The sequence below is a fragment of the Enhydra lutris genome, unplaced genomic scaffold (genome assembly GCF_002288905.1).
Source record: "Enhydra lutris kenyoni isolate GAN:26980312 unplaced genomic scaffold, ASM228890v2 scaffoldscaffold24, whole genome shotgun sequence".
In the NCBI taxonomy this organism is placed as follows: Eukaryota; Metazoa; Chordata; class Mammalia; order Carnivora; family Mustelidae; genus Enhydra; species Enhydra lutris.
This window is the reverse complement of record NW_019154108.1, coordinates 31,141,770-31,162,403: the sequence shown is the minus strand read 5'-3', so window position 1 is coordinate 31,162,403 and position 20,634 is coordinate 31,141,770. Positions and strand designations below refer to the sequence as shown.

Here is a 20,634-nt window from a genome sequence, read left to right as displayed (position 1 = left end):
CCCTGGGACATCAAGAAAAATCAGACTGTGCTAAGAAAGATGGGAAACTGAAGGGGGAACCAGGTGACAGAGGCAAGGGGCAGAGTCCCTGGGGACGGGTCACTGACAACAGATGCCCCGTGACAGCATGACCCCTCCTTTCAAAGACCGCATATGATTCCAGTAAGTCTGAAGAAACAGCAACATCTGATGCATCTGGATAATGTTCCATGAATCCTTGCCTGGTACCCCGACCCATCGTTCAACTCGGCCCCGTTTCTATCAAGTCTCGAAACACGAAAATCCTTCAGTCGGCACTGTGCCTCTTGGTTCTGAATCCCAGTTTTGGCATCTTTGCCCAGTTAGCAGTTCAAGGTCCCACGAGTGCTTCCACCAGATACTTTACAGGAAGAGCAGACATGCGAAGATTATTCAACACATACACATGTACGCGCACGTGTGTACACACGGGTACATGTGCACGTGTATGCACACACACATGCACGCAGCCATACATGCACGCACGCACACACACCAAAACCTCAGGGGAAAGGCCACTGTGGCTTTTGTGGCAGTGGTCACCCATGGCCATAGCCCTTGCTGGCGGAGGACGGGGCTGCGCTCCAGCTCTGTGTTCCAACCTTAGCTACCAGCTGCTAACACTAGGGTCTGTTTTATTTGCTCCCTTCAGATCCTCCAGACTCCACAGAAACAGCTCTCAAAGTTTCAAAATGAAGCTTATTGGAAGGTAACTGATTGAAAAACATTTAAACCAAACTTGTCAACATCTTGAAACAGGCATCTCGGACTGATAGAATCATAACCATGACACCGTCCACCCAAGCTAGTTCTGGCTTTTTGAGCAGCGAGACACCCCCAGGCCCAAAGGAGCCCCTTTCCTTATGGCCCAGGCTCACCTCTACCTGCCTGCACTTCTGGACATGGGGGACACCCCATCCCTGCAGGTGAGGGTCCCCAGATTTAACAGGTGAAAGTACTGGGTGCTCAGTTATGTTTGAATTGAGAATTTAACAAATGAGTTAAGTCCCATGCAATATTGAGAGCATGCTCAAATTAAGAAATGATTTGTCATTTATCTGAAAATTCAGCTTTTACCAGGCATACCGTGTCTTACCTGCCACATGCACTGGAGGCCCAACCCCAGGGACCTGGGACGGGTGGGGGCCGGACTCATGAGGGCATGCTTGCCGCTGTCCCAGGGGCCCCCACTTGCCCTTCCCCCAGCACTGCTTTAGGACGCCCCCCTGGGCTCTTTTGGCTGTCAGCACTCCACACAACCCATGGTCCAGTGGCGTCTTCCCTGCTGCATGCACACCCTTGAAAGAACGTCATGTGATCGCGTCTTGTTTCCAGGAAAAGCTCCGGGGGGCTCCTAACTGGAGCCTGCTTTTGTTTTCCTCTTCCCCCTCATAGACCCATCCTGCACACTGTGCTCAGAGGCCAACACACCAATCAGTGTGTGTACTTTAGTCGTAATTTCAAGACCCACATGACACTGAGAGCTGGACCAGTATGCCCACCTTCGCTAGCAGGAGACCCCTCAGACCCGGGCCTGCTGCTGTCCCTGGATGCCCTGTCCCCTCATTACTGCAAACCACTGCTCAGGGTAATGACACACATTCGAGGAGAACAGGAAGAAAGGAGCCCTCAGCTCCAGGCTTCCCAGCGTGTGCCAGCCACGGCTCGAGCCAAGCCATAAAATGCAGGGGAACAGGGAGAAGCATGGACAACACAATAAAGCAAGGGAAAAATGAACGATGCCATAATACAGTCTGTTTTCATTTCGTGCAGAGAAAATTAATTTTTTAGGACATTTCACTTAACTTGGCAATATTTTACAGTTTAACCTCTGATGCCTAAAGCTCCTCTCTTTCATCCCCTTAGGCCTCAGATCGGGGAAGCCCGTTTTACGACGAGCTGTAGGTCCTGCCTCTTGGGGGATGACCAGCCTCACAGCCCAGCTCAGGGCCGTGTGCACTCAAGGAATGGGAGTTGTGCTGACCAGGGTTCCCAGCTCGTCACCTCCCACAGGAGCACCCGCTGTAACTGTGAGTCGCCCTCCCGAAGAGTGGACACATTACCTTCCAGAGCAAGGCACCGGGGTGGGCTAGTTGACCAGATGAGGCTGTGTAGGCACTCGAGGTGCTCGGCCCCCTCCAACTTGTACCCAGGGAAGCAGTGGTAGGAGATGACCGTCCCCACGGGGAAGGAGGTCTGCAACTCGGAGATGTTCGCGTAGCCATTGGAAGAGGCAAGAGGTCTCAGGCAGCCTGTGGCGAGGAAAAGAGGAGGGACGGTCGCACTTGGTCCCCTCTGCACCAATGAGACCCGCAAAACCCTGGCCCCCTGCCCGCCTCCAAGGGCTCTTCAGCCAGACACCCGTACCCACTTTCCTGTTCCATTCATGTTGCAGAATTTGGCGTCATGCTTGCAAACCACACAGAGAGGCCCAGGGAAAGAGGGAGGAAGTGAAGGGGGGTGCAGCTGGGATCAGGGAGCCCCAGACACACCTCAGAATCACCCGGGAACCTTTAAGTAACACCATCCTGGCTGCGAGCCCTAGGTCTATGCACAGCCAGGGCACCCCGACTTTTTAAAATCTTCCCAGGTGATGCTAACATGCTCTTGGGGGTGAGAAGCACTGAGGTGCTATGCAACAAACATACACCCCAACTGTTTCAACGATGGGGACACCTGGGGGGTCTGAGGAGGTGGCAGCAAAAACCTCCTTCCCCTGCTTGGACTGTGAGGCAGGGGCCTGCCGACCCCGTGTGATGCCACGTGAAGATCGATTTGCATTTTAGGTGCACTTGACAAGGTTCTCAGCCTTGAGAACTACCCAGAAAAAGGGCATCTCAGAACACACCCCGCTGGGCCCTCCCGCAGAGCTCCTGGTCTGGGTCTGCGCAGAGCCCGAGGACATGCACGGCAGGCATGGGGCTGGGCGCCGCGAGCCCCCACAGCACACCCAGAATTCGCCATGCTGTCTGTGTCCCCACACTTCTGCTTCTGCCAAACGGAAGCTGCTTTTCCATGTCGAAACCCGAGCTGCCTGGGGAACATTCCCAGCGGCACAGAATCCCGTTCTGTGTGGCCCCCGCTGCGATCCTGGCATTTCCTGTTGGTGTCAGTGGTCTCACTAGAGGAAATAATAACCCTGCAGAGCTGGGGCTCTTCCCGCGGAGAACTAATTGTGTGTGAAGTAAATAACGTATAATGGAAATCCCGACTCTCCCTTCCAGTCGCCGAGCACGGATCACAGCATGGCAGCAGATGTCTGAGCTCTGCTCCCGAGCTGGCTTGCTTTGACATTCTGAGCCTCGAACGGCTTCCTGCTCCGCCGACTGCCCTGGTCAGTGAGCTGGTACATGGGATCTATGTTTTGGCGTGAGACCAGGGGGAGGCCAGGGCAGCCCTGGCATGCAGAACTTAGGGAAACGCTCCCTTTGGAGCCGACAGTGTCCCGTGCCACAGAGATCCACAGACCTACTACCACCCTGGCCACATTTGAGACACGTGGCCACGTCCTTTCTCCACAGCCTGGAAGGATTTACCAGTTGAGCTGAACATGAACTGTGTTCACAGGAAAAGTGAAATGTCAGGGAGGAGGGGGAGATTGGGACTCAGAAATAAACAGAATCCGTAACTGAGAAAAGTAAGACAAGCATGTCAACATGAACAATTGACTGTATCAGAGTCCCTAAGTGCCGTTCAAATGAGCCGGCACAAGGGACAGTGCCCGCAGCTCCTCCCAAGAAGGAGTGTCATTCCTGGCCACTCCCACGGAGAAGCTGGAGTCCCCTGAATATAAAACGGGCAGACCCACAGTGAACAGCAGGCACGTCTGGACACTGCTCTCCAAAACACAAAGTTCCCAAGGAAAACATGGCCTTGGAACATGCCCACCGCTTGCCTGCCCCAAAAGAAGCCAGAAGGGGTTGTAACTCCAGTAGTAAACCAGGGAAAGAGAGACATGCTCCTTGGCTGGGGACAGCCCATCCCAAGCATGGCAGCAGACACCAGGCTTTGACACAATAGCTTGGTGCAATCTCTATTTGCACTTCCAGACAATGGCAAGCCGGCATGTCAGGCTCTGTCCCCCGGATCTGGAGGTGCAAAGAAAAGCCACAGGACGAGACGTCATGTTAAGGGCCAGTCATGCTCCCCCTGGCGCTCCAAGGTGTCAGGCCATCTAAGGCCGCCAAACCCCTCACGCCCATGCCGTGCTGGGCAGTCACTGCTCGGGTGGCCAGGCCCCCACCTGCCTCTGCATGGAGATGAGGTCAGGGCGCAGACCAGGGGACACGCCCCGATGGAGGGTGGTGTGGGTGATGGTGCTATCCAAGGAAGGGCACCTTCCAAGAGCAGCCAGCCGGCTCTGGGCGACACTCTGAGATGCGAGCGCAGGGTGGTGGACGGAGGGGCCTGGCGAGCGAGCAGGAGGCCATACCTGAGCCTGTGATGAGGACACCACCCTCGGGCATTTCTTAAGAAATAATAGGGACCAAAAGAACTCGTAAATAGGTGCACAGTATTTGCAAGACCTAAGAGGAAGAAGCCTCTAGAAAGGGCAGGAGAACAGGGGGCGGGGGGGATGCGGGATTCATGAAGGCAGAGGGGGCTGGCATCCAAGGGAGTGTTCTTGGCCCCGGGAAGGAAAGGGACCAGTGGTTGGTAACGTTCACGTGAACATTCAGCCCAACCTCAGATCACACGACAACTCTCCACAGCCTCCCCAGAAGTGTCCCCAGAGCACATATATCCCTGGAAATGTCATCTGTGTAGGCCACATGGCACAGGGAGTTTCAGCAGAGAAGCGCACAAGGGGGTGGCCTGGCCGCCCTTGGTCCTCCCGATCCATAGCCTTTGTTTCTGCAAAGGGCCATGACTCTTAAACCCTCACAGAAGGAAATAATTCATTTCCGACCCCAGGGCACACAGAGTAATAGCAGAGCCTGCCAGCCATGACCTCAAGCCCAGCGCTAGCATTCGTCTCGACCGGAACACGCCAAGGCTCCAGTGCAAACAAGCCTGCTCCCCGAAGAATGAATTATGCACTGGCTTTCAAGTCACACGTCAAAAAAATAAAATCAGAATTAATGTGCATGCGAGGACTTATTTTCACAAACAGGGTCCTCCATGTTGGCCCGGGCAAATGTTAAAAAGGCAAGAGGATTCTTATTTACTGTGTAGTTTGGATAAAATCTGAATTTGATTATTTTTCTGCTCCTCGTGTATTATAAAAATGGATAACGTTAAGAAAAAATAGCCTCTGTAAAGATTCGCCTTTAATCTACCCTCACCACCACTGAAATAAGTATAAATGTTCTGCTGTTTTCATTAAAAATGCCATAGTTCATCATTGTGCTCACAGCCCGGTTACAAAATGCCTATTTCTTAAAAGACTTTTGGTTCTCGGTGTGAAGGAGAAGTCAACATGCTCAAGAACAAGGGCTCTTCTGGTCTGGGCTCTCACGGTGGGCACGTGGGCTGGTGGGGACCACAGGGAGGGTGTGGGGACGCCAAGGCCAGAGCCGGTGGGCCCTGCTGCCCTCCACGTCCCAGTGGAGAGACACGCACGTGCTCCCAGCCCGCGCCCCTACCTTGACAGAGCGGCAGGTTGTCCCACGTCCCGTCATCACGGCACAGAGAAACCATGTTGTACAGATCAGGGTAGCGAATCTTGAATCCCTCGTGACAGGTGATGATCAGCTTGTCTCCGTGTCTGTATGTCCTGTTATGAATCTCAGCATCGTCGATTTGAGGGATACGGCAATCTGCAAAGGTGTAAAAAGGACACGTTATTTTTTTAAATTTCAGCCTGTTGTGCTTCCCAGCTTGGCACAAAGCTCTTATTTTCAGACCCGGCCTCAGGTTTCCCTGTGATAAGAGGCCCTCGCACACTGACAGCTAGCCCCCGGTCTGGAGGGGACTGAGGACAAGATGTCCCAATCCAGCCATGAAAGGAGCTTTACCTCCAGCCTGGAACCCTTCACACCACACAGTGGAGCCTCAGGCGATTTTGGAAATAAGAGAGGAAGGACAGAGCTGGGGGCTCACAATGACCCACTACGTGGTTCCACCCAGCCCACCACCTCTGCCTTGGGGCAGAAGAAGAGCCTTGCAGAAAAAAGAAGGAAAAAAAAGGCCTTGCAGAACAGTGGGGGACAAGCTGGGGCCGCACCTGCTGGCACCTCCCTTCAACCTGATCCGCTCCACGAGGGTAATAACATGGCAGAACATGCAACTGCCAACACCACACAGGCCCCCACAGGTAGGTGACCTTTCTCCTGGAAGCAGGTTGGAGAATACAGACTCGGAAGGGGAGACAGCCAGCCCAGCATCAGGGGCGCAGGAACAGGGAGTCCACACAGAAGATGATTAAGAGATAAAATACAGTGGATAAATTATAACCCTCCACTTCGAACACGGTCTCCTCCCAATTCAGCGTGTGTCGCCGCATAACCTTGTGCAGCCAGCCCGGAGGCGTACAGAGGGGTTGTGCTCCAAGCTTCGCAAGTTTTAAAAATGAAGCAAAATCCAAGAACAGCGTTTTGACAATCACAGAAACTTTCTCCAAGAGTTTCTCAATGCTCTAAGACTGGGTTTCTCAGCCACTCCTGAAAGCCTTCTGGATCAGCCATATGGTTGGAATGGTCTCAGTGGGAGACTTGACCATGAACTGTTGGCTCTGAGGCCTGAGCCCGGGAGTCCTGAAGCTGTGGAGGGAAGGGACACCAGCAGCCCACGGCCGGGAACACAGGTGGCTTTAAAAAGCACATCCCGAGAGTTTTGATGTGGGGTTGGGGCTGGGTTTACAGGGACCAATGAAGAATCTGACAACAGACTCTAGAAAACAGCATGTCAGCAATGGGGCAGGCTGGGGCTGAAGGGAGAGCCCAGGGATGCAGCCATCTGCTGCCTTCCCGGGGTCATTCAAAGTCAAGGCTTGGGTGCGGCATCTGCCTTCATCTCCAGATTAGCTGGAGAACAGGGACTGCGCCCCTGCATTCTCCCACATGCCCTCGGCACTCCGGGACTCCGCACGTGGCTGGCAAAGAAGAAATGTCGAGGAAGTGGGGCCGTGGAGCCCAGGGACAACCCCCGTCATCCCTCTGTCTCCAAATTTCAGCAGGAAGCGTCCTTGATGGAAAACTGTTGTGGTTCTAGTTCGACCTCTCATTTTTGAGCTTCAAACTGTGGAAAGGGGTTTCCAACCTCTCACGTTTAACCAATAATTTTTCTACCAGAATAGACAAATTCCCCCAAAGTCAATGCCAGAATGACCCCACCTGGAGTCACAAGGCAAGTGACATCTTGGCACCACAGCTGCCTTCTTAATGGAAACGGGGAATCATGTTTCTCAGTAGTGCTAACGCAGGCATTACTCACAGCAAATAAAAACACCTTTATCCAGGTGCCCCTCTGTAAAACCCCAGCTGCTAACTGACCCCCTGGTGCTGATTTACGCGACAAAGCCACCGTTCCCCAGACTGGCTTCCGACTTCTCCTGGAGCTGACCCAGGTCCTTAGCAGGCAGCCAGCATCACGGAGTAAAGCCAGTGGACAGAAGGGACCCTGGGGCCCATGGGCACGTGGCCGCTGGCTGAGCAGAGGCAGCAGTCACTCACACGGAGTGCCCTAAACTCCTGACCAGACACCTGTGTCCACAGCCAGGAGCTGGGGGCCGCCACGGGGCACATGGCTCAAGGATCCCAGGGCACTACGGCCTCCCAAGTTCTGCTCACGGTGGAGTCACCATGGGGACTGGCTGCTACGGAACAGAGACACGCACTGACCAGGGAGCTGGGAGCAGGCACTGGAGCTACGGCCAGGAGGCCAGGAGGGCTGTGGCCCAGATAAAGGACAGAACCAAACAGACCAGCTGTAGCTTCACAGAAGTCGGCCCCCTGGAGCCGGACTAAGATCCTACCCTTGGCGTCTGGCGCCTGACCCCCCACCAGAGGAGGGGAGATTGGAAGACGAGCCTGGCCCAGCCCGCCATCCTTAGCCGGACGTGACTATGCACTTCATGCCTATGGAAACAGATAAGCCAGGATCTTTAGTGCCCAAAAACGAATACATATAATCTTCATCAGTTCTGAAGTTTCAAACAGAAATAAGAGAAATTTTCTACAGTATGAGTGCATCCCGTCAGCCGAAAGAATGTTTAAAAGCTGCTCCAAAAATGCCGTTACCAAGGATGACAGATACAGCTCCATCGGTATCTGACTCTGGCAGGAGTGGGGATGTGATCAAACCCTACATAGACAGATACAAACGGGCACTTTGGGGATACAACAGAGAGGTTGCAAAGCTTCCACTTTGAGACATCCTTTCTCCCCAGACCACTGCATCGCTGCGTCTGAGTCCTGCTCGTGTAATAGGGGATTTAATAAAAGCAAGTCAAAGAGGGGATATTAAGGCAATATTACACAAATTATTCGATGACATTAGTTAGCACAGAGCAGGGTCCTAAGGAGCAGAAAAGGCAAAGTTCTAAGAATACATATCACGACCAATATTTACTGGCCTTTTTAAATGCCAGTTATATGTGAACATGATCTGATTCCTTCAAGTGCCAACTTCTGACACCCATTCTCCTTAAAAAGTGCTTCCAGACACGTGACTACGTAATCCACCCTGGAGACACAGCATTCATATCCACACAGGAAAGGTGCTGGAAGTCTCGCTGTAAAGGATGGTGTTGGATTTTGTTTACAGCTGCATTTATAACGCCCGGTATTCATCCATCCAACCTTCCGTCCATCCATTGGTGACTCGCTGAGCACCCAGCCACAGGTGCTGGGCACGGAGAGTTAGGAATCGTACCCTCGCCGCATGGAGGAGGCCGCTAACAGGTTAACAAATCCGCGAGCTAGAGACTAACATGCAGTGATTGCCGCTCGCATGAGGAGGAACAGGTGCTGAGGTCACAGGGACCTAGCAGGGGCCCCTGGAATCCGGGTGCATGGGACAGGCACCCTGAGGAGATAATGTTTATGATGCAGGGCCACACGGCAAGGTGGCCTCATGGAGCGGGTCTGGGAGAAGGCAGCTTCAGGCAGAGGGAAGGCAGGTGCATAAGCCAGGAGAACTCAAGTGTCCTTAAAAACACACTGGAGGGGGACACCGGCTGGCTCAGTCGGTGGAACCTGCCTCCGGCCCAAGTCATATCTCAGGGTCCTGGGATCAAGTCCCGCATCGGGCTCCCGGCTCAGCACGGTGTCATTCTCCCTCGCTCCCCTCCCTCTGCTCCTGCACTCTCTCTGACATATAAATAATAAATAAAATCTTTAAAACACACACACACACACACACACGGGAGGGTCCATGTGTCTGAGATAAAGTGAGCAAGGGGAGATGAAGGCCTTATAAGTTGGGGCATACTTCATTAGGTAGTTAGGACAGGGCTGGAAAGAGGTTGTCTTTTAGATAAGCTCTCTGTTTCCCAGGATGATAAAACAATAGAAGGCCTTTGTCTCTGGGCAATATTCTCGGAGCCTGCGTGTTCTGCTCATCCTGATATGTTCCTGAGTCTGTCTGGGTTTTAAACGCTGAGTATCTTGGGCCAAAGGATTTATCAGGGAAGTCGATCTACAAAACCAAATAAACTTTTCATTACTGAAACCTTATGGAAACCACAGCCTGCATGGGCTATGCATAGCAGAAAATATTCATTTATTTCTAAAATTCTTTTCAAAATTTGTTTTGATTTTCAAGAGAAAGCTTGTGTAACCTGCAAGACTGCAAAGTTAAAGAGGAAAAACCACACACCTGTCTCAATAAATATAGAGAAGCGTTCTGTATCACGTGACACAGACTCCTAACTGCAACACAGGGAGCCGCCTTCCCTACATAGCATCTACCCGAGTCCCACAGCACCCGTTCTGAATGGTGACACTGACCATTGTTAATTGAAGTATAGTTGACCAACCACATCCTCTTGCTTTTAGGCGTAACCACGGTGATTCCATATTTCAGAACTTCCGACAGTGCCACCAGGGGTGTCCCCGTCTGTCCCCACACACTGTGGTCACAGTACCGCAGACAGTACTCCCGGGCGCATGTTCCCTCCTGCAACCCACCTCACAGCTGGAGCTCTCTCTGGCCTGCTCACCCGCCCCTCCCATGCTCATTCCAACACTTCTCTTACTTGTTCATTTGTTTTGTTGTTGAGATTCCACTGTCACACACACCTGTCCTTCTCTGTGTGATTTAGTTCACCTTAGTTCTTTGTTTTCATTTTGACTCTTTTAGAAAAAGACCTTGAAAATGAAAGCAGAGACCACGCATGCTCTCAGCTTGGGGAAGCCTTCGCCTGTGCTCAGTGACAGTTGAGTTCACTGCTTTGAAGACTTCCATAAACACGGTCCATGCCAAGTCCGAGAAACAGTGAGCTGTCAGGGTCAGGAAAGCTCCGTCCACACCCACGGTCAGGGTGGTGGGCGGAGAGATGGAGCCCTTGCCCGCACCAGCACTGCCTCCCCTGCGTCAGCCCAACCTGCCACAGAGACAGCCAGCCTTCTGCCCGCCGCCAGGTAACCTCTGAGTAGTGTTTTAAACTCACACGCACCCACGCAGCATGAACTGCACAGAGAAGACACCGCCACGCTTGCCAGAGGTAGGCAGATACCTCGCCGTGACAAGAGACCATAGGGTAACTGCTGGAAACAAATGCCCATTGTGCCGCCCTGTCTCCCTATCGAACCCCGCCTGGAAGAGATGCGACGGTGACTGAGCGGATCTCCCGAGTACCACATGTCCCTGCCTCCACGGGCAAGTCTGAGCAGCACGTACTCTGCTTTCTCAGGCGCCGGGGCTGGGAGTGTGCAGCTGGCTAGGGACGCAGCAGTGAGCACCCCTCGTGTGACCTGCTCTCCTGCCTCAACAGAAACCAGGACCTGGGTTGTCATTGCGGTAGAGGAGGGACACGGTGACTTGTGACACCAAGCCTCCTTTGCCCCCGGCCTGGCCACAATGCTCTCCCACCAGCACGTGGGGTGGGCCCTAGGCTGGCGCGGCTGGTCCCCACAGCCCCACGAGCAGACTCCACGGATGAGGTGGGCACTTTACCTTCTTGTGCACAGAAGGGCTTATCACTGGGGATCCAGCCGAGGGTTCCATTGAGATGTCTCACACACAGCCTCTTTGTAGGGCCCTTGAGCGTGAACCCATCTTGGCAGTGAAACTGGGTGACAGACCTTTCAAGGAAAAGCCCTCCACCGGGTGTCCTGAAGCCATTCTCAGGGACGCCTGGGTCAGCACACACCGGAAGGTCATCGAGCCCTACATTGACAGAGAGAAGAAAAGGAGCCTCTAAATATGCGCTTCCGAGGCTGGGAGCCTTCCTGCATCACGTGACGGACACTGTCACACACCGTGAACACCTAGCCACTCCAGTCAGCCCAGAACGTCCACATTCTGCTGTGTGCCACACTGGCTTCTTGCTTAGAACAGCGCCCATTAGTGTCCTCCGGCCCATGGCCGACCACAGCCCTTCAGGGAGGCTCAGGGAGGAGCAGTGGAGAAGGAAGCCACACAGGGAACCACACTGTGCAAGGCGCTGCAGGGGGGTGAGGCGGGAGGGTCGGGGAGGAGGCACGGACTCTGAGCCACCCAGCAGGACAGACGACATTTCAGGGACAGAACCAAGGATGTAGGACTGGCAGGGCTGGCATTCTCACAGGACAGGCCTGAGCCACCAACACTCGTCTCCTCCCCGCCCCTCACCCTGGCCCCACCCGCCAGGCCTCATCCAGACTTCCTGAGGATCTGGGTACCTTCCTAACCTCCCAGCCACCCTTTCTGTGCTCCAACAAGAGCTCAACCGCCACCGGTGCTGAGCTGGGAGCCCTCCAAGGACGAGTCACCTGTTCATCTTTGTGACCCTCAGAATCTGCCTTTGCCCCACATCACCCCCACGCACATCCCAGGGAGGAGCGAAGGCCCACAGACTCCCACAGACTCCACCGTCACCACATATAGGGGAAGGGGTGACCCTCGAAAGCCGGGCTATGTGGAAGCAGCGTGGATCCACGGAGCAGGATGGGCGTCCTGAGGGTCCACAGATGACCCCAGGAGGGGCCAGGATCAACACTGCTGGGGGTGGAGAGCAGGAACATGCTGGCTTCATGTCTTCAGTTTGCAGCAGAGTGTAGGGTGCCCCCTCCGTGGGGGCTGGTCAACGTCAGCCCTCAGAGACAGCCTCAGGTAGCCCCAGGGGGCTGGGGTACATGCAGAGAGCAGGGGAGGGCTGAGGCCCCCAGGGAGCCAGCCAGAGGGAGAACGGGCCTGCGGGGACCAGTGGAGTGCGGACGGTGGAGCTCAATCCAGGAAAAGGACGGCTCTGCCAGGCCGGGCACAGCCCTTCTAGCAGGAGACCCAACAACGCAGGGACAACGCAGGGGGAGCTGGAGACGGACCCTGACCGCCGCATGTGGGCCCAGGGCTGGGACTTGATGCAGGCTGCAGAGATGTGAAGGAATGGAGACTATTCTGCGGTTTTGGCTGTTTTAGGTGCAGCGGACACAAGCTGTGATGTTAGTGTCAAGCACACAACACAGTGATGCAACAAGTGTGTGCGTTACGCTGCGGTCACATGAGCATGGCTGCCATCTATCACCACACTTCAATGTGACAACAGCACTGACTGTGTTCCCGTGCTGTGCCGTTCCCTCCTGGGACTTATTCATCCCATTCCTGGAAACCAGACTTCCCTCTCCCCCTCTCCCTTTTCCCTCTCTTCCCTCCCCTCTGCAACCACCAGTCTGTTCTCTGTACTCTCTGTACTCAGGGCTCTGCTTCTCCTCTTGTTCTGCGTTTGAGATACCACAAAATCATAAAGTATTTCTTCTCTGATTGACTATGTCACTTAACATAATACCCCCTTAGCTCCATCCATGCCCATGCAAATGATAAGATTTCATTCCAGAATTGATGGCTGAGTAATATTCTGCTCTGTATATACCACACCTTCATTATCCATTCATCCATCAGTGGACACTTGCCTTGCTTCCCCACCCTGGCTACTGTAGATAATGTTGCCATGAACATCGGGGTGCATGTCATCTTTATGAGTTAGCGTTGTCATTTGCTTTAGGTAAATACCTAGTAGCAAAATTGCTGGACCATCAGATAGCTCTATTTTTAACATCTTGAGGAACCTCCATACTGTTTTCCAGAATGCCTACACCAGCTTGCATTCCCACCAACAATGCAGGAGGGCTCCCCTTTCTCTGAATCCTTGTCAACATCTGTTGTTTCCTGACTTGTTAATTTTAGCCATTCTGTCTGGTATGAGGTACTATCTCACTGTGGTTTTGATTTGTACTTCCCTGATGCTGAGCGATGTTGAAAATTTTTTCATGTGTGTGTTGACCATTTGGATGTCTTCTTTGGAGAAATGTCTGTTCATGTTTTCTGCCCATTTGTTGACTGTATTATTTATTCTTTGGGTGTTGTGTGAGTTCTTCGTATACTTTGGATATTAACCCCAGAGACCGAGACTTGAACAAAGGCACAACTGAGACCAGACCGGTATCTCAGCCCCTTCGCACTCAGGCAGAGGACGGACTTGTACAGAGGCCTCAGGAGGCAGAAAGACCATCAGAAATGCCTCCCGGACCCTAGCTGCACCAGGATCTGCAAGATGGTTTGTGAAAGGCAGACCCACAGACCAGGCACTCTCTGGGTGGGTGGGGGAAGGGCTGTCCTCCTGGAAAGCTCTCCAAACAGCTCTGAGCAGCCAGTCTGGCTCCTGAGAGGGCCAGCAGTTGAGGTATGTGGAGTCTCAAGGCTGCAGGAGATACTAAGGACCCAGATGCATGAATTCAGGGACCAAAGGGACAGCAGCTGAGGGGAGGGGAATGGGTTAAGAGAGGCATCAAGGACAGCTGCCAGGTTTGGGCGCTGAGCCTGCACACAGAGAGAGGGGACGTGGTGAAGACCAGCCTGGGGACCAGTCCCAGTGTAGCAGGTGGATACAATGAGTCTGAGTCCTCAGGACACCGAGGCCAGGTGGGGGAGACCAGCTGGAGAGCCAAGTTGAAGCCATGATGTCCTGAGCTGCACGTATACACAAAGGTGGCAGCTGAAGGCACAGCTGGATGGGGAACAAACACAGGGAGAGGATGACACATGCCTCAGACAGAGGCAGGCACCAAGGGCATGAGAACACAAGATGGCCTGAGCAAGGCTGCAGAGGCAAGGGAAGGCATCTCAGCCCCCAGGCAGGCAGCTGGGCAAAGGCACAATATGCAGCCGCTGGCTGCAGAGGGAGGAGCCGGGACAGATACAGGGCTGGATGGGCCTGGGGAAGCCTGCCTCCCCATGTGTCAGGGGGAGGCTGCAGCAAATGTGCACTGCCCGTTCATAGTGCTACATGGGGACAGAAGATCACAGGGCACAAGCCATCCCTGCATTAGGGTCAAGGGAGGGACTTTCCTGTTACCATATTGAAAATTGAGAGTGAAAGAGATCTGAACCCATGTCCACACAGCAGGGAGAAAGAAAGACTGCAAATGAGTAGCAGATGAGGAAGCAAGTGTGTGGGTGGAGAGGGGACCCAGCCCTATAGGAGGGCCTTGACTTCCATTAAGGCGCAAAAAGGGTTTTTCAGAACCCCCACTGAGGAAAGGATGGTCCCCATGGTGTAATCACCCTCTGGGACTAGCTCACGGGTACCTCCCAGGAGCCATCCCACCCTCTGCAAAGTATGACCAGGAGCCTCTCTTCTCATCAAGGCACCTGTGCCCAGCTCTCCTAGAGCACCCTTCACACTGGCAGTGTTGTGCTCTGCCTCACAGCCTCTGCCACTGGGCTGTGAACTCCTGGGGTTGGAGAACCATGTCTTATCCTTCACTTCCAGCATGCCACAGGTGCTGCTAATGAAGGACAGAGAGAGGGAGGGTGAGATGGAAGGAGGGAAGGACAGAGGGAGGGAGGGAGGATGAATGGGTGGATGGATGGTTGGAGGATGGTGGATGAGGGGATGATGGAGGATGGATGGGTGGGTTGGTGGGTGGATGGAAGGATGGTGGATGGATAGATAGATGGATGGGTGGATGAATGGATGGAGGATGTTGGATGAGGGGACGATGGAGGATGGATGGACAGGTGGATGGAAGGGTAGATGGGAGGATAGATGGATGGAGGATGGTGGACGAGGTGACAATGGAGAATGGATGGACAGGTAGGTGGATGGATGGGTGGGGGGGGGAGGGGATGGATGGATGGAGGATGGTAGATGGATGAGCAGGGTGGGTGAGTAGACAAATAGATGGTGGATGGGGAGATGACAGAGGATGGATGGACGGGTAGGTAGGTGGGTGGGTGAATGGATGGATGGATGGACAGATCAATGATGGATGGGTGGATGGTGGATGAGGGATGATGGAGGGTTGAATAGATGGGTAGGTGGGTAGATGGATGGATAGGGGATAGATGGATGAATGGTGGATAGATGGATGGTGGATGGGTGGATGGTGGATGGATGGTGGGTGGGTAGATAGGTGGATGGATGGATGGATGGATGGGTTTCACAGATGAGGGAGGCACTAAGTGCTCTCCCCCAGCACAGACAGGCTTTCTCCTATACCTTCTTACCCCCTCCCTTCTTCCACCCTGAGTGGACTGAATTCCTTAATTTTTTTACAACCTTCTTCCCATCCATACCTGCACACAACGCCCCCTCCTCCGCCCTCTGCAACATAGGGCCAGAGGTGGATCTGGGTTGGGACTGGACTGAGCCATGTGTTTCTCTCTCAAACACACACTCTCTGGGCAGTCACACCCACTAACAAATGAGCCACAGTGATCACCAATCACAGGCACAAACCCTCAGCTTGTCACACCCCCTGCCCCAGGCAGAGAGCCATTCTCCGTGAGAGGAGAGATAACCCAGGTGAGTGCTGAGCCTCTGTGAGTGCCAGCCCTGGATCCATCAGAATGACTCCTGTTCTCACAATAAATGGGAAAAATATGCTGTGAGGACGGAGGAATTTCCTCAGGGACCCAGCTCTGTGCTCTCCTTACTTATTCCTTCCCTGCCCCCATCCGCTGCCTACGAGGGACCAGTTAGCTTCTGCATCTCTGCATCCAGACAGTCCGAGACTCAAGATGCCACTGGCCAGGCCCAGCCACAGACAGGAGTGAAGAGACAGCCGTCAGAAAGTGGGATGGTGGGGCACCTAGATGGCTCAGTGGGTTAAAGCCTCTGCCTTCAGCTCGGGTCATGATCCCAGAGTCCTGGGATTGAGCCCCGCATCGGGCTCTCTGCTCAGCAGGGAGTCTGCTTCCCCCTCTCTCTCTGCCTGCCTCTCTGCCTACTTGTGATCTCTCCCTGTCAAATAAATTAAAAAAAAAAAAAAGAAAGAAAGAAAGAAAGAAAGTGGGATGGTGTAAGAAGAGCACACGGTTCACTCTGGACACCTCATCCCATCAAGCAAGACCACCATCTTCCATGTCTTGCCAGAGCTCCATATGCCACTCTTCAAAATACCCTGGAGGGTCAGTCCCCAGCCTCAGCCATGTCTCCACAGGCTGTTTTGGCATTTCCTGTAACATGGGGATCCATCCACCAGACGCACACCCACGCGGGGGTAGTTGGCCTGCTCGGAGGGTCTGGCTCTGGGAAACTGCCCTCCTGGGCTCCAAATTCTGCTTTACAATCCAGCAGCCACAGCTTAGGAAGGAGAACAGAGTTCACAGGATGATTTCTAATGTTTCTTTTGGGGGACATGGAAGGAAAAGGGAAGATCCCATTTTAGTAAGTCCTGGAGAGAGTATCCCCTAACAGTTCCTCCTAAATTCAATCCAGAACACAACACGTATGTACAAGAGACATTTCACATGTCAACTTGACTGTGCCCTGGGGCACCCAGACATTTGGTCCCACAGTATTCTCGGTGTGTCTGCGGGGTACTTCCGGATGAGATCACCACTGCAGTCAGTAGACTGAGTAAAGCAGACTGCCCTCCCTGACGCGGGTGGGCCTCATCTAATCTTGTGACCTGAATAGAACTAAAGATTGAGTAAGAAAGACTTCTTTCTCTCTGTCTGCATACTCAGGCTGGCACATCAGTGTCCCCCTGCCTTCAGTCTCAGACACAGGCTGGAGCGCACATCAGCAGCCCTCCTGGGCCTCCGGCTCACCAAGCGGAACTTGGACTTCCCATCCTGCATCCCTGTGTCAGCTGGTTCCTGGGTATGCGCGTGTGCGTGTGCGTGTGCGCATGTGTGCGAGAGAAGGAGATAGTGCTCCTCCTTGGCCCTGTGTTCTCTGGAGAACCCAGACACATGCAGTCTTCCTAAAGATACACAGGCACTTTAAAGAGGCAAAGACATGAATGCCAGCTGTCCCCACACCCCAGGAGACACTATTTCTCTCTGGACCCAAGTCCCGGGAAGCAGCCTGAAGGGTGGGGCAGTGCCTGGTGCCTGGGTCTGCAAGCCCATCCCAGAATCCCAGCCTGTGACACCCTCCTAGACCCTGGCATCTGTGACCACCCGGGAGATCAGAGCAAGGACTGTAACTTGGGTTTGGCTTCTGGGCAGAAGGTAAGATCTCCTCTTTCCCTTTCCTTCTGACTAAAAGCAGGGGCAGTGACAGGAATGTGGGTTCTTCACCCCAGAGAATGGCATCCCAACCTGAGGCTCATTACGAGGGTTTGAGCCCTCAGGTCTGGGGACTTCGGAGTCTGTTGAAACCCACCAGACCATTTTACTGTGAGCAACATAAGAGTCTCTGGAAAGAATCATAAAAATAAAAGCGGTGTGAAAAGCAATCTTTGGGCTTATTATAACTGAAAAGTCATCTTCAAGGAAGGAAGACTGTATCAAATGTAGCCAAATCAATTTAGAAGTCGGGGTGGCTTCCATTTCTCTGTAAACTGCTGGGTGAGTCTCTGGAGGAAGGAACAGAATAGAGACAGAGAAATTGATTTTGTATGCACTGACTTGGGGAGAGGGTCCTGGGGCGGGTAAGAAAAGGGCATTCCTGCCAAGGTGAAGCTCACATGTCTGCACATCTGAGCCAGATTCCAGAGCCCCCCACACTCACGGTCTGCCCCACTGGTGGGCATGGGACCACCGACAGGCCGGGGTCTGAGCCCTGCCGCACCCTGGAGAGGACGCTGGGGGTGGGGGGGCTGGTCCGGTCACTGGGGCGATCTGGCCTGGGGCTCACAGCCACTCCCACTGCTGCCCCAGCAGGCCTTTCGTGCAGCAGGGGCTCACATCGTCACGACTCTGCAAGCGCTTCAAGGGAAAGGACAATTTGTCAACGCTTTGGTGTCTCCATACCTATTCAGAAAAGACTGAACAAACAGCTGTGGGGAAGGGTTCATCACCACACAGAAAAGAATCCTCGTGGTTCCCCCACGCTGACACCTTCTGGTGCACCGTCTCAGGGAGATGGGGCTGGGGAACCTTTTGCATGACCTGACACATGCCAACTTGGGGCAGCTGGCCACAGAGCCCCCACTGACAACAGTACAGCATGGACGACCTGGGCGGTGAGAGCCTCAGGAGAGGCCATGGCTCGGGGCCCAGGGAGCAGCTCCTGACCCAGAAGCAGCCAGGCAAGGCGCCGGACTCCCGCCCTTGGTGGCCCGGAATAAAGGCATGGCAGCCCAGTGACCACACATGAACCAAAGAGTCCCTCCTAGCAACACGACGGCTTCCGTCCCGCTGATCCGAACACACCCGACTCCCCCTGCATGGATTCTGCTTCTTCTCCTCACCAGTGAGGGGGACAAAGTCTCTGAGACACTGACTAGTGCGACATGTCTGTGTCTCAGCCAGGGAGGAGCCCTTCCTCCCATCATGTCAGGGGAAGACCCTCGGAACACCTTTCCTAAGTTTAAAGACACTGGAAACTTGGGCACCTGGCTTGTGGAGTTATAAGCACCAACATGAAGCCACTGGGCAGGTCCTCAGGGCTTGCGGGCAAGGGGTGCCTCCGACCACCTCCGCACCACCACAGACAACCCCTTGGGCTTCCCTCTGCCGCAGAAATCCCATCTCCACGTTGCCTTTACTGATTATTCCAACGAAGGCGGGTATGGAGAGCCTGCCTTATTCCAGAAGCCACTAGAGCTGGAGGTGTGTCTAAAACAAGGCATTACCAATGACAAGAGCCACAGAGACAACGCTGAGGAAATGACGTCAGGCAAAACCTAACCAGCAAATAAATCAACCCTCAACACCAATATTCCCAAATGCAATGCCCTACACAGATGGTGGTTGGGGAACCCGGAACCATGCGCTTGCCAGAAGTTTCCAGCCACCTCAGAGCCAACCAAACACCATCTACACATTTGGGAGGCCCATCCTAGGCAGGGTCAGCCTCGGACACTTGGAGGAACCCCCCCTTCCCCGATGACAACATCTTCCACGGAGTGTTGGAAGAACCGAGCAAGGTGGCCCCGGGCTACTGTGGACTGGGGAGCTGAGCCCACCCTGGGCCAACCACCTTGCCAGGAGAAGCCAGGTGGGCTGCAGAAGACCCTCACAGGAGTTGGAATGCAGGAAAAACAGCAAATTAATAATTTAACACTGTTAAAATTATAATTAAAATCAATGTGAAAATGGAATTTGCTTTATAAAAATTCACTTATAACCAATATTTCCGCAACAAAATCATTATTAAGTGGTTCTTGACCTTCTCTATTCCAGTCCAGATGATACCCATGTTTGGCCGAAATTTCAGCTCTTTGTTTTTAAAAGGAAAAGGGAAGGAGGAGAGGAGGGGTTATTATGACCTATTTACACACTCATTGGGTCAACATCCAGTGCCAGGCACTGGGGGAAAGCTGCCAACAGGCATTCGCTCAACAAACCACGTGAGCCCACCCACCCCCCCCCCCCAACCCTGGAAAACGAGCTTACATCGAGGACTGACCAGAGTTTCTGATCTGCAGGTCATAGACTCACAGCAAGTCACAAAATAGATTTTAAGGGTCACAACAGGCACTCTTTGGAAACAAAGTAAAAAGAAAAAATCAGAGTGCATTCCACACAGTAAGGGGGAGAACTCTTACATATGGTTTTATTAGTTGTTAATCTGCAGTGGAAACTAGATTTGCTTCCACAGTTCACAGGCAAAAAAGGTTTGAAAGACCCTGCTTTAAACATACCCTACCCTGTCATTCTATTTGCACACATAAATTTCCTTAAATAACATGGACACTCCAGGTTGTAGAGGGAGGCTGTGCGCTCTGTATCCTGACCCAGCCATTCTTCTAGCTGTGTGCTCTCGGGTAAGTTACTTCACCTCTCTGCGTCGCAGCTCTGCTTCTAGAGCTACTGACAAATATGAGTAACATGATAACCAGCACATGGTAAGTTCACAACAAGCATAGATAACGTCACTAATATGTTAACGTCGTTAATGTTCAACCAGTTCCCTCAAGAACAAAAACATCTGACTTCACAAAGGGCAATCGCCAGATTTCCTAGAACCACCTTCATTTCCAAAAATATTCGGGCTCTTTTCTGAACTTGCCCTAGAGATGTCTGCAAATTTTGGCTGTCGAACATCAGAAGGACAACAAATACTTCCAGAATGCCGTCCTCAGCAAACAGTCAAGAGAGTCACACAGATGGGCGCCTGGGTGGCTCAGTGGGTTAAGC

General features: G+C 53.3%; 1 protein-coding gene across 2 annotated transcripts in view; it reads right to left on the bottom strand.

Annotated features, from left to right (window-relative positions):
- LOC111150894 (sushi domain containing 4) overlaps window positions 1-20,634 on the bottom strand; it is an 84,606-nt gene that overhangs the window by 26,714 nt on the left and 37,258 nt on the right. For both annotated transcript variants that reach the window (XM_022508576.1, XM_022508575.1), the window contains exons 2-4: window positions 11,077-11,289; window positions 5,604-5,777; window positions 2,082-2,270 (exon numbers count right to left, since the gene is read on the bottom strand). In XM_022508576.1, coding sequence (XP_022364284.1) covers window positions 2,082-2,270; window positions 5,604-5,777; window positions 11,077-11,289 — 576 coding nt within the window. The remainder of the gene's footprint in view (window positions 1-2,081; window positions 2,271-5,603; window positions 5,778-11,076; window positions 11,290-20,634) is intronic.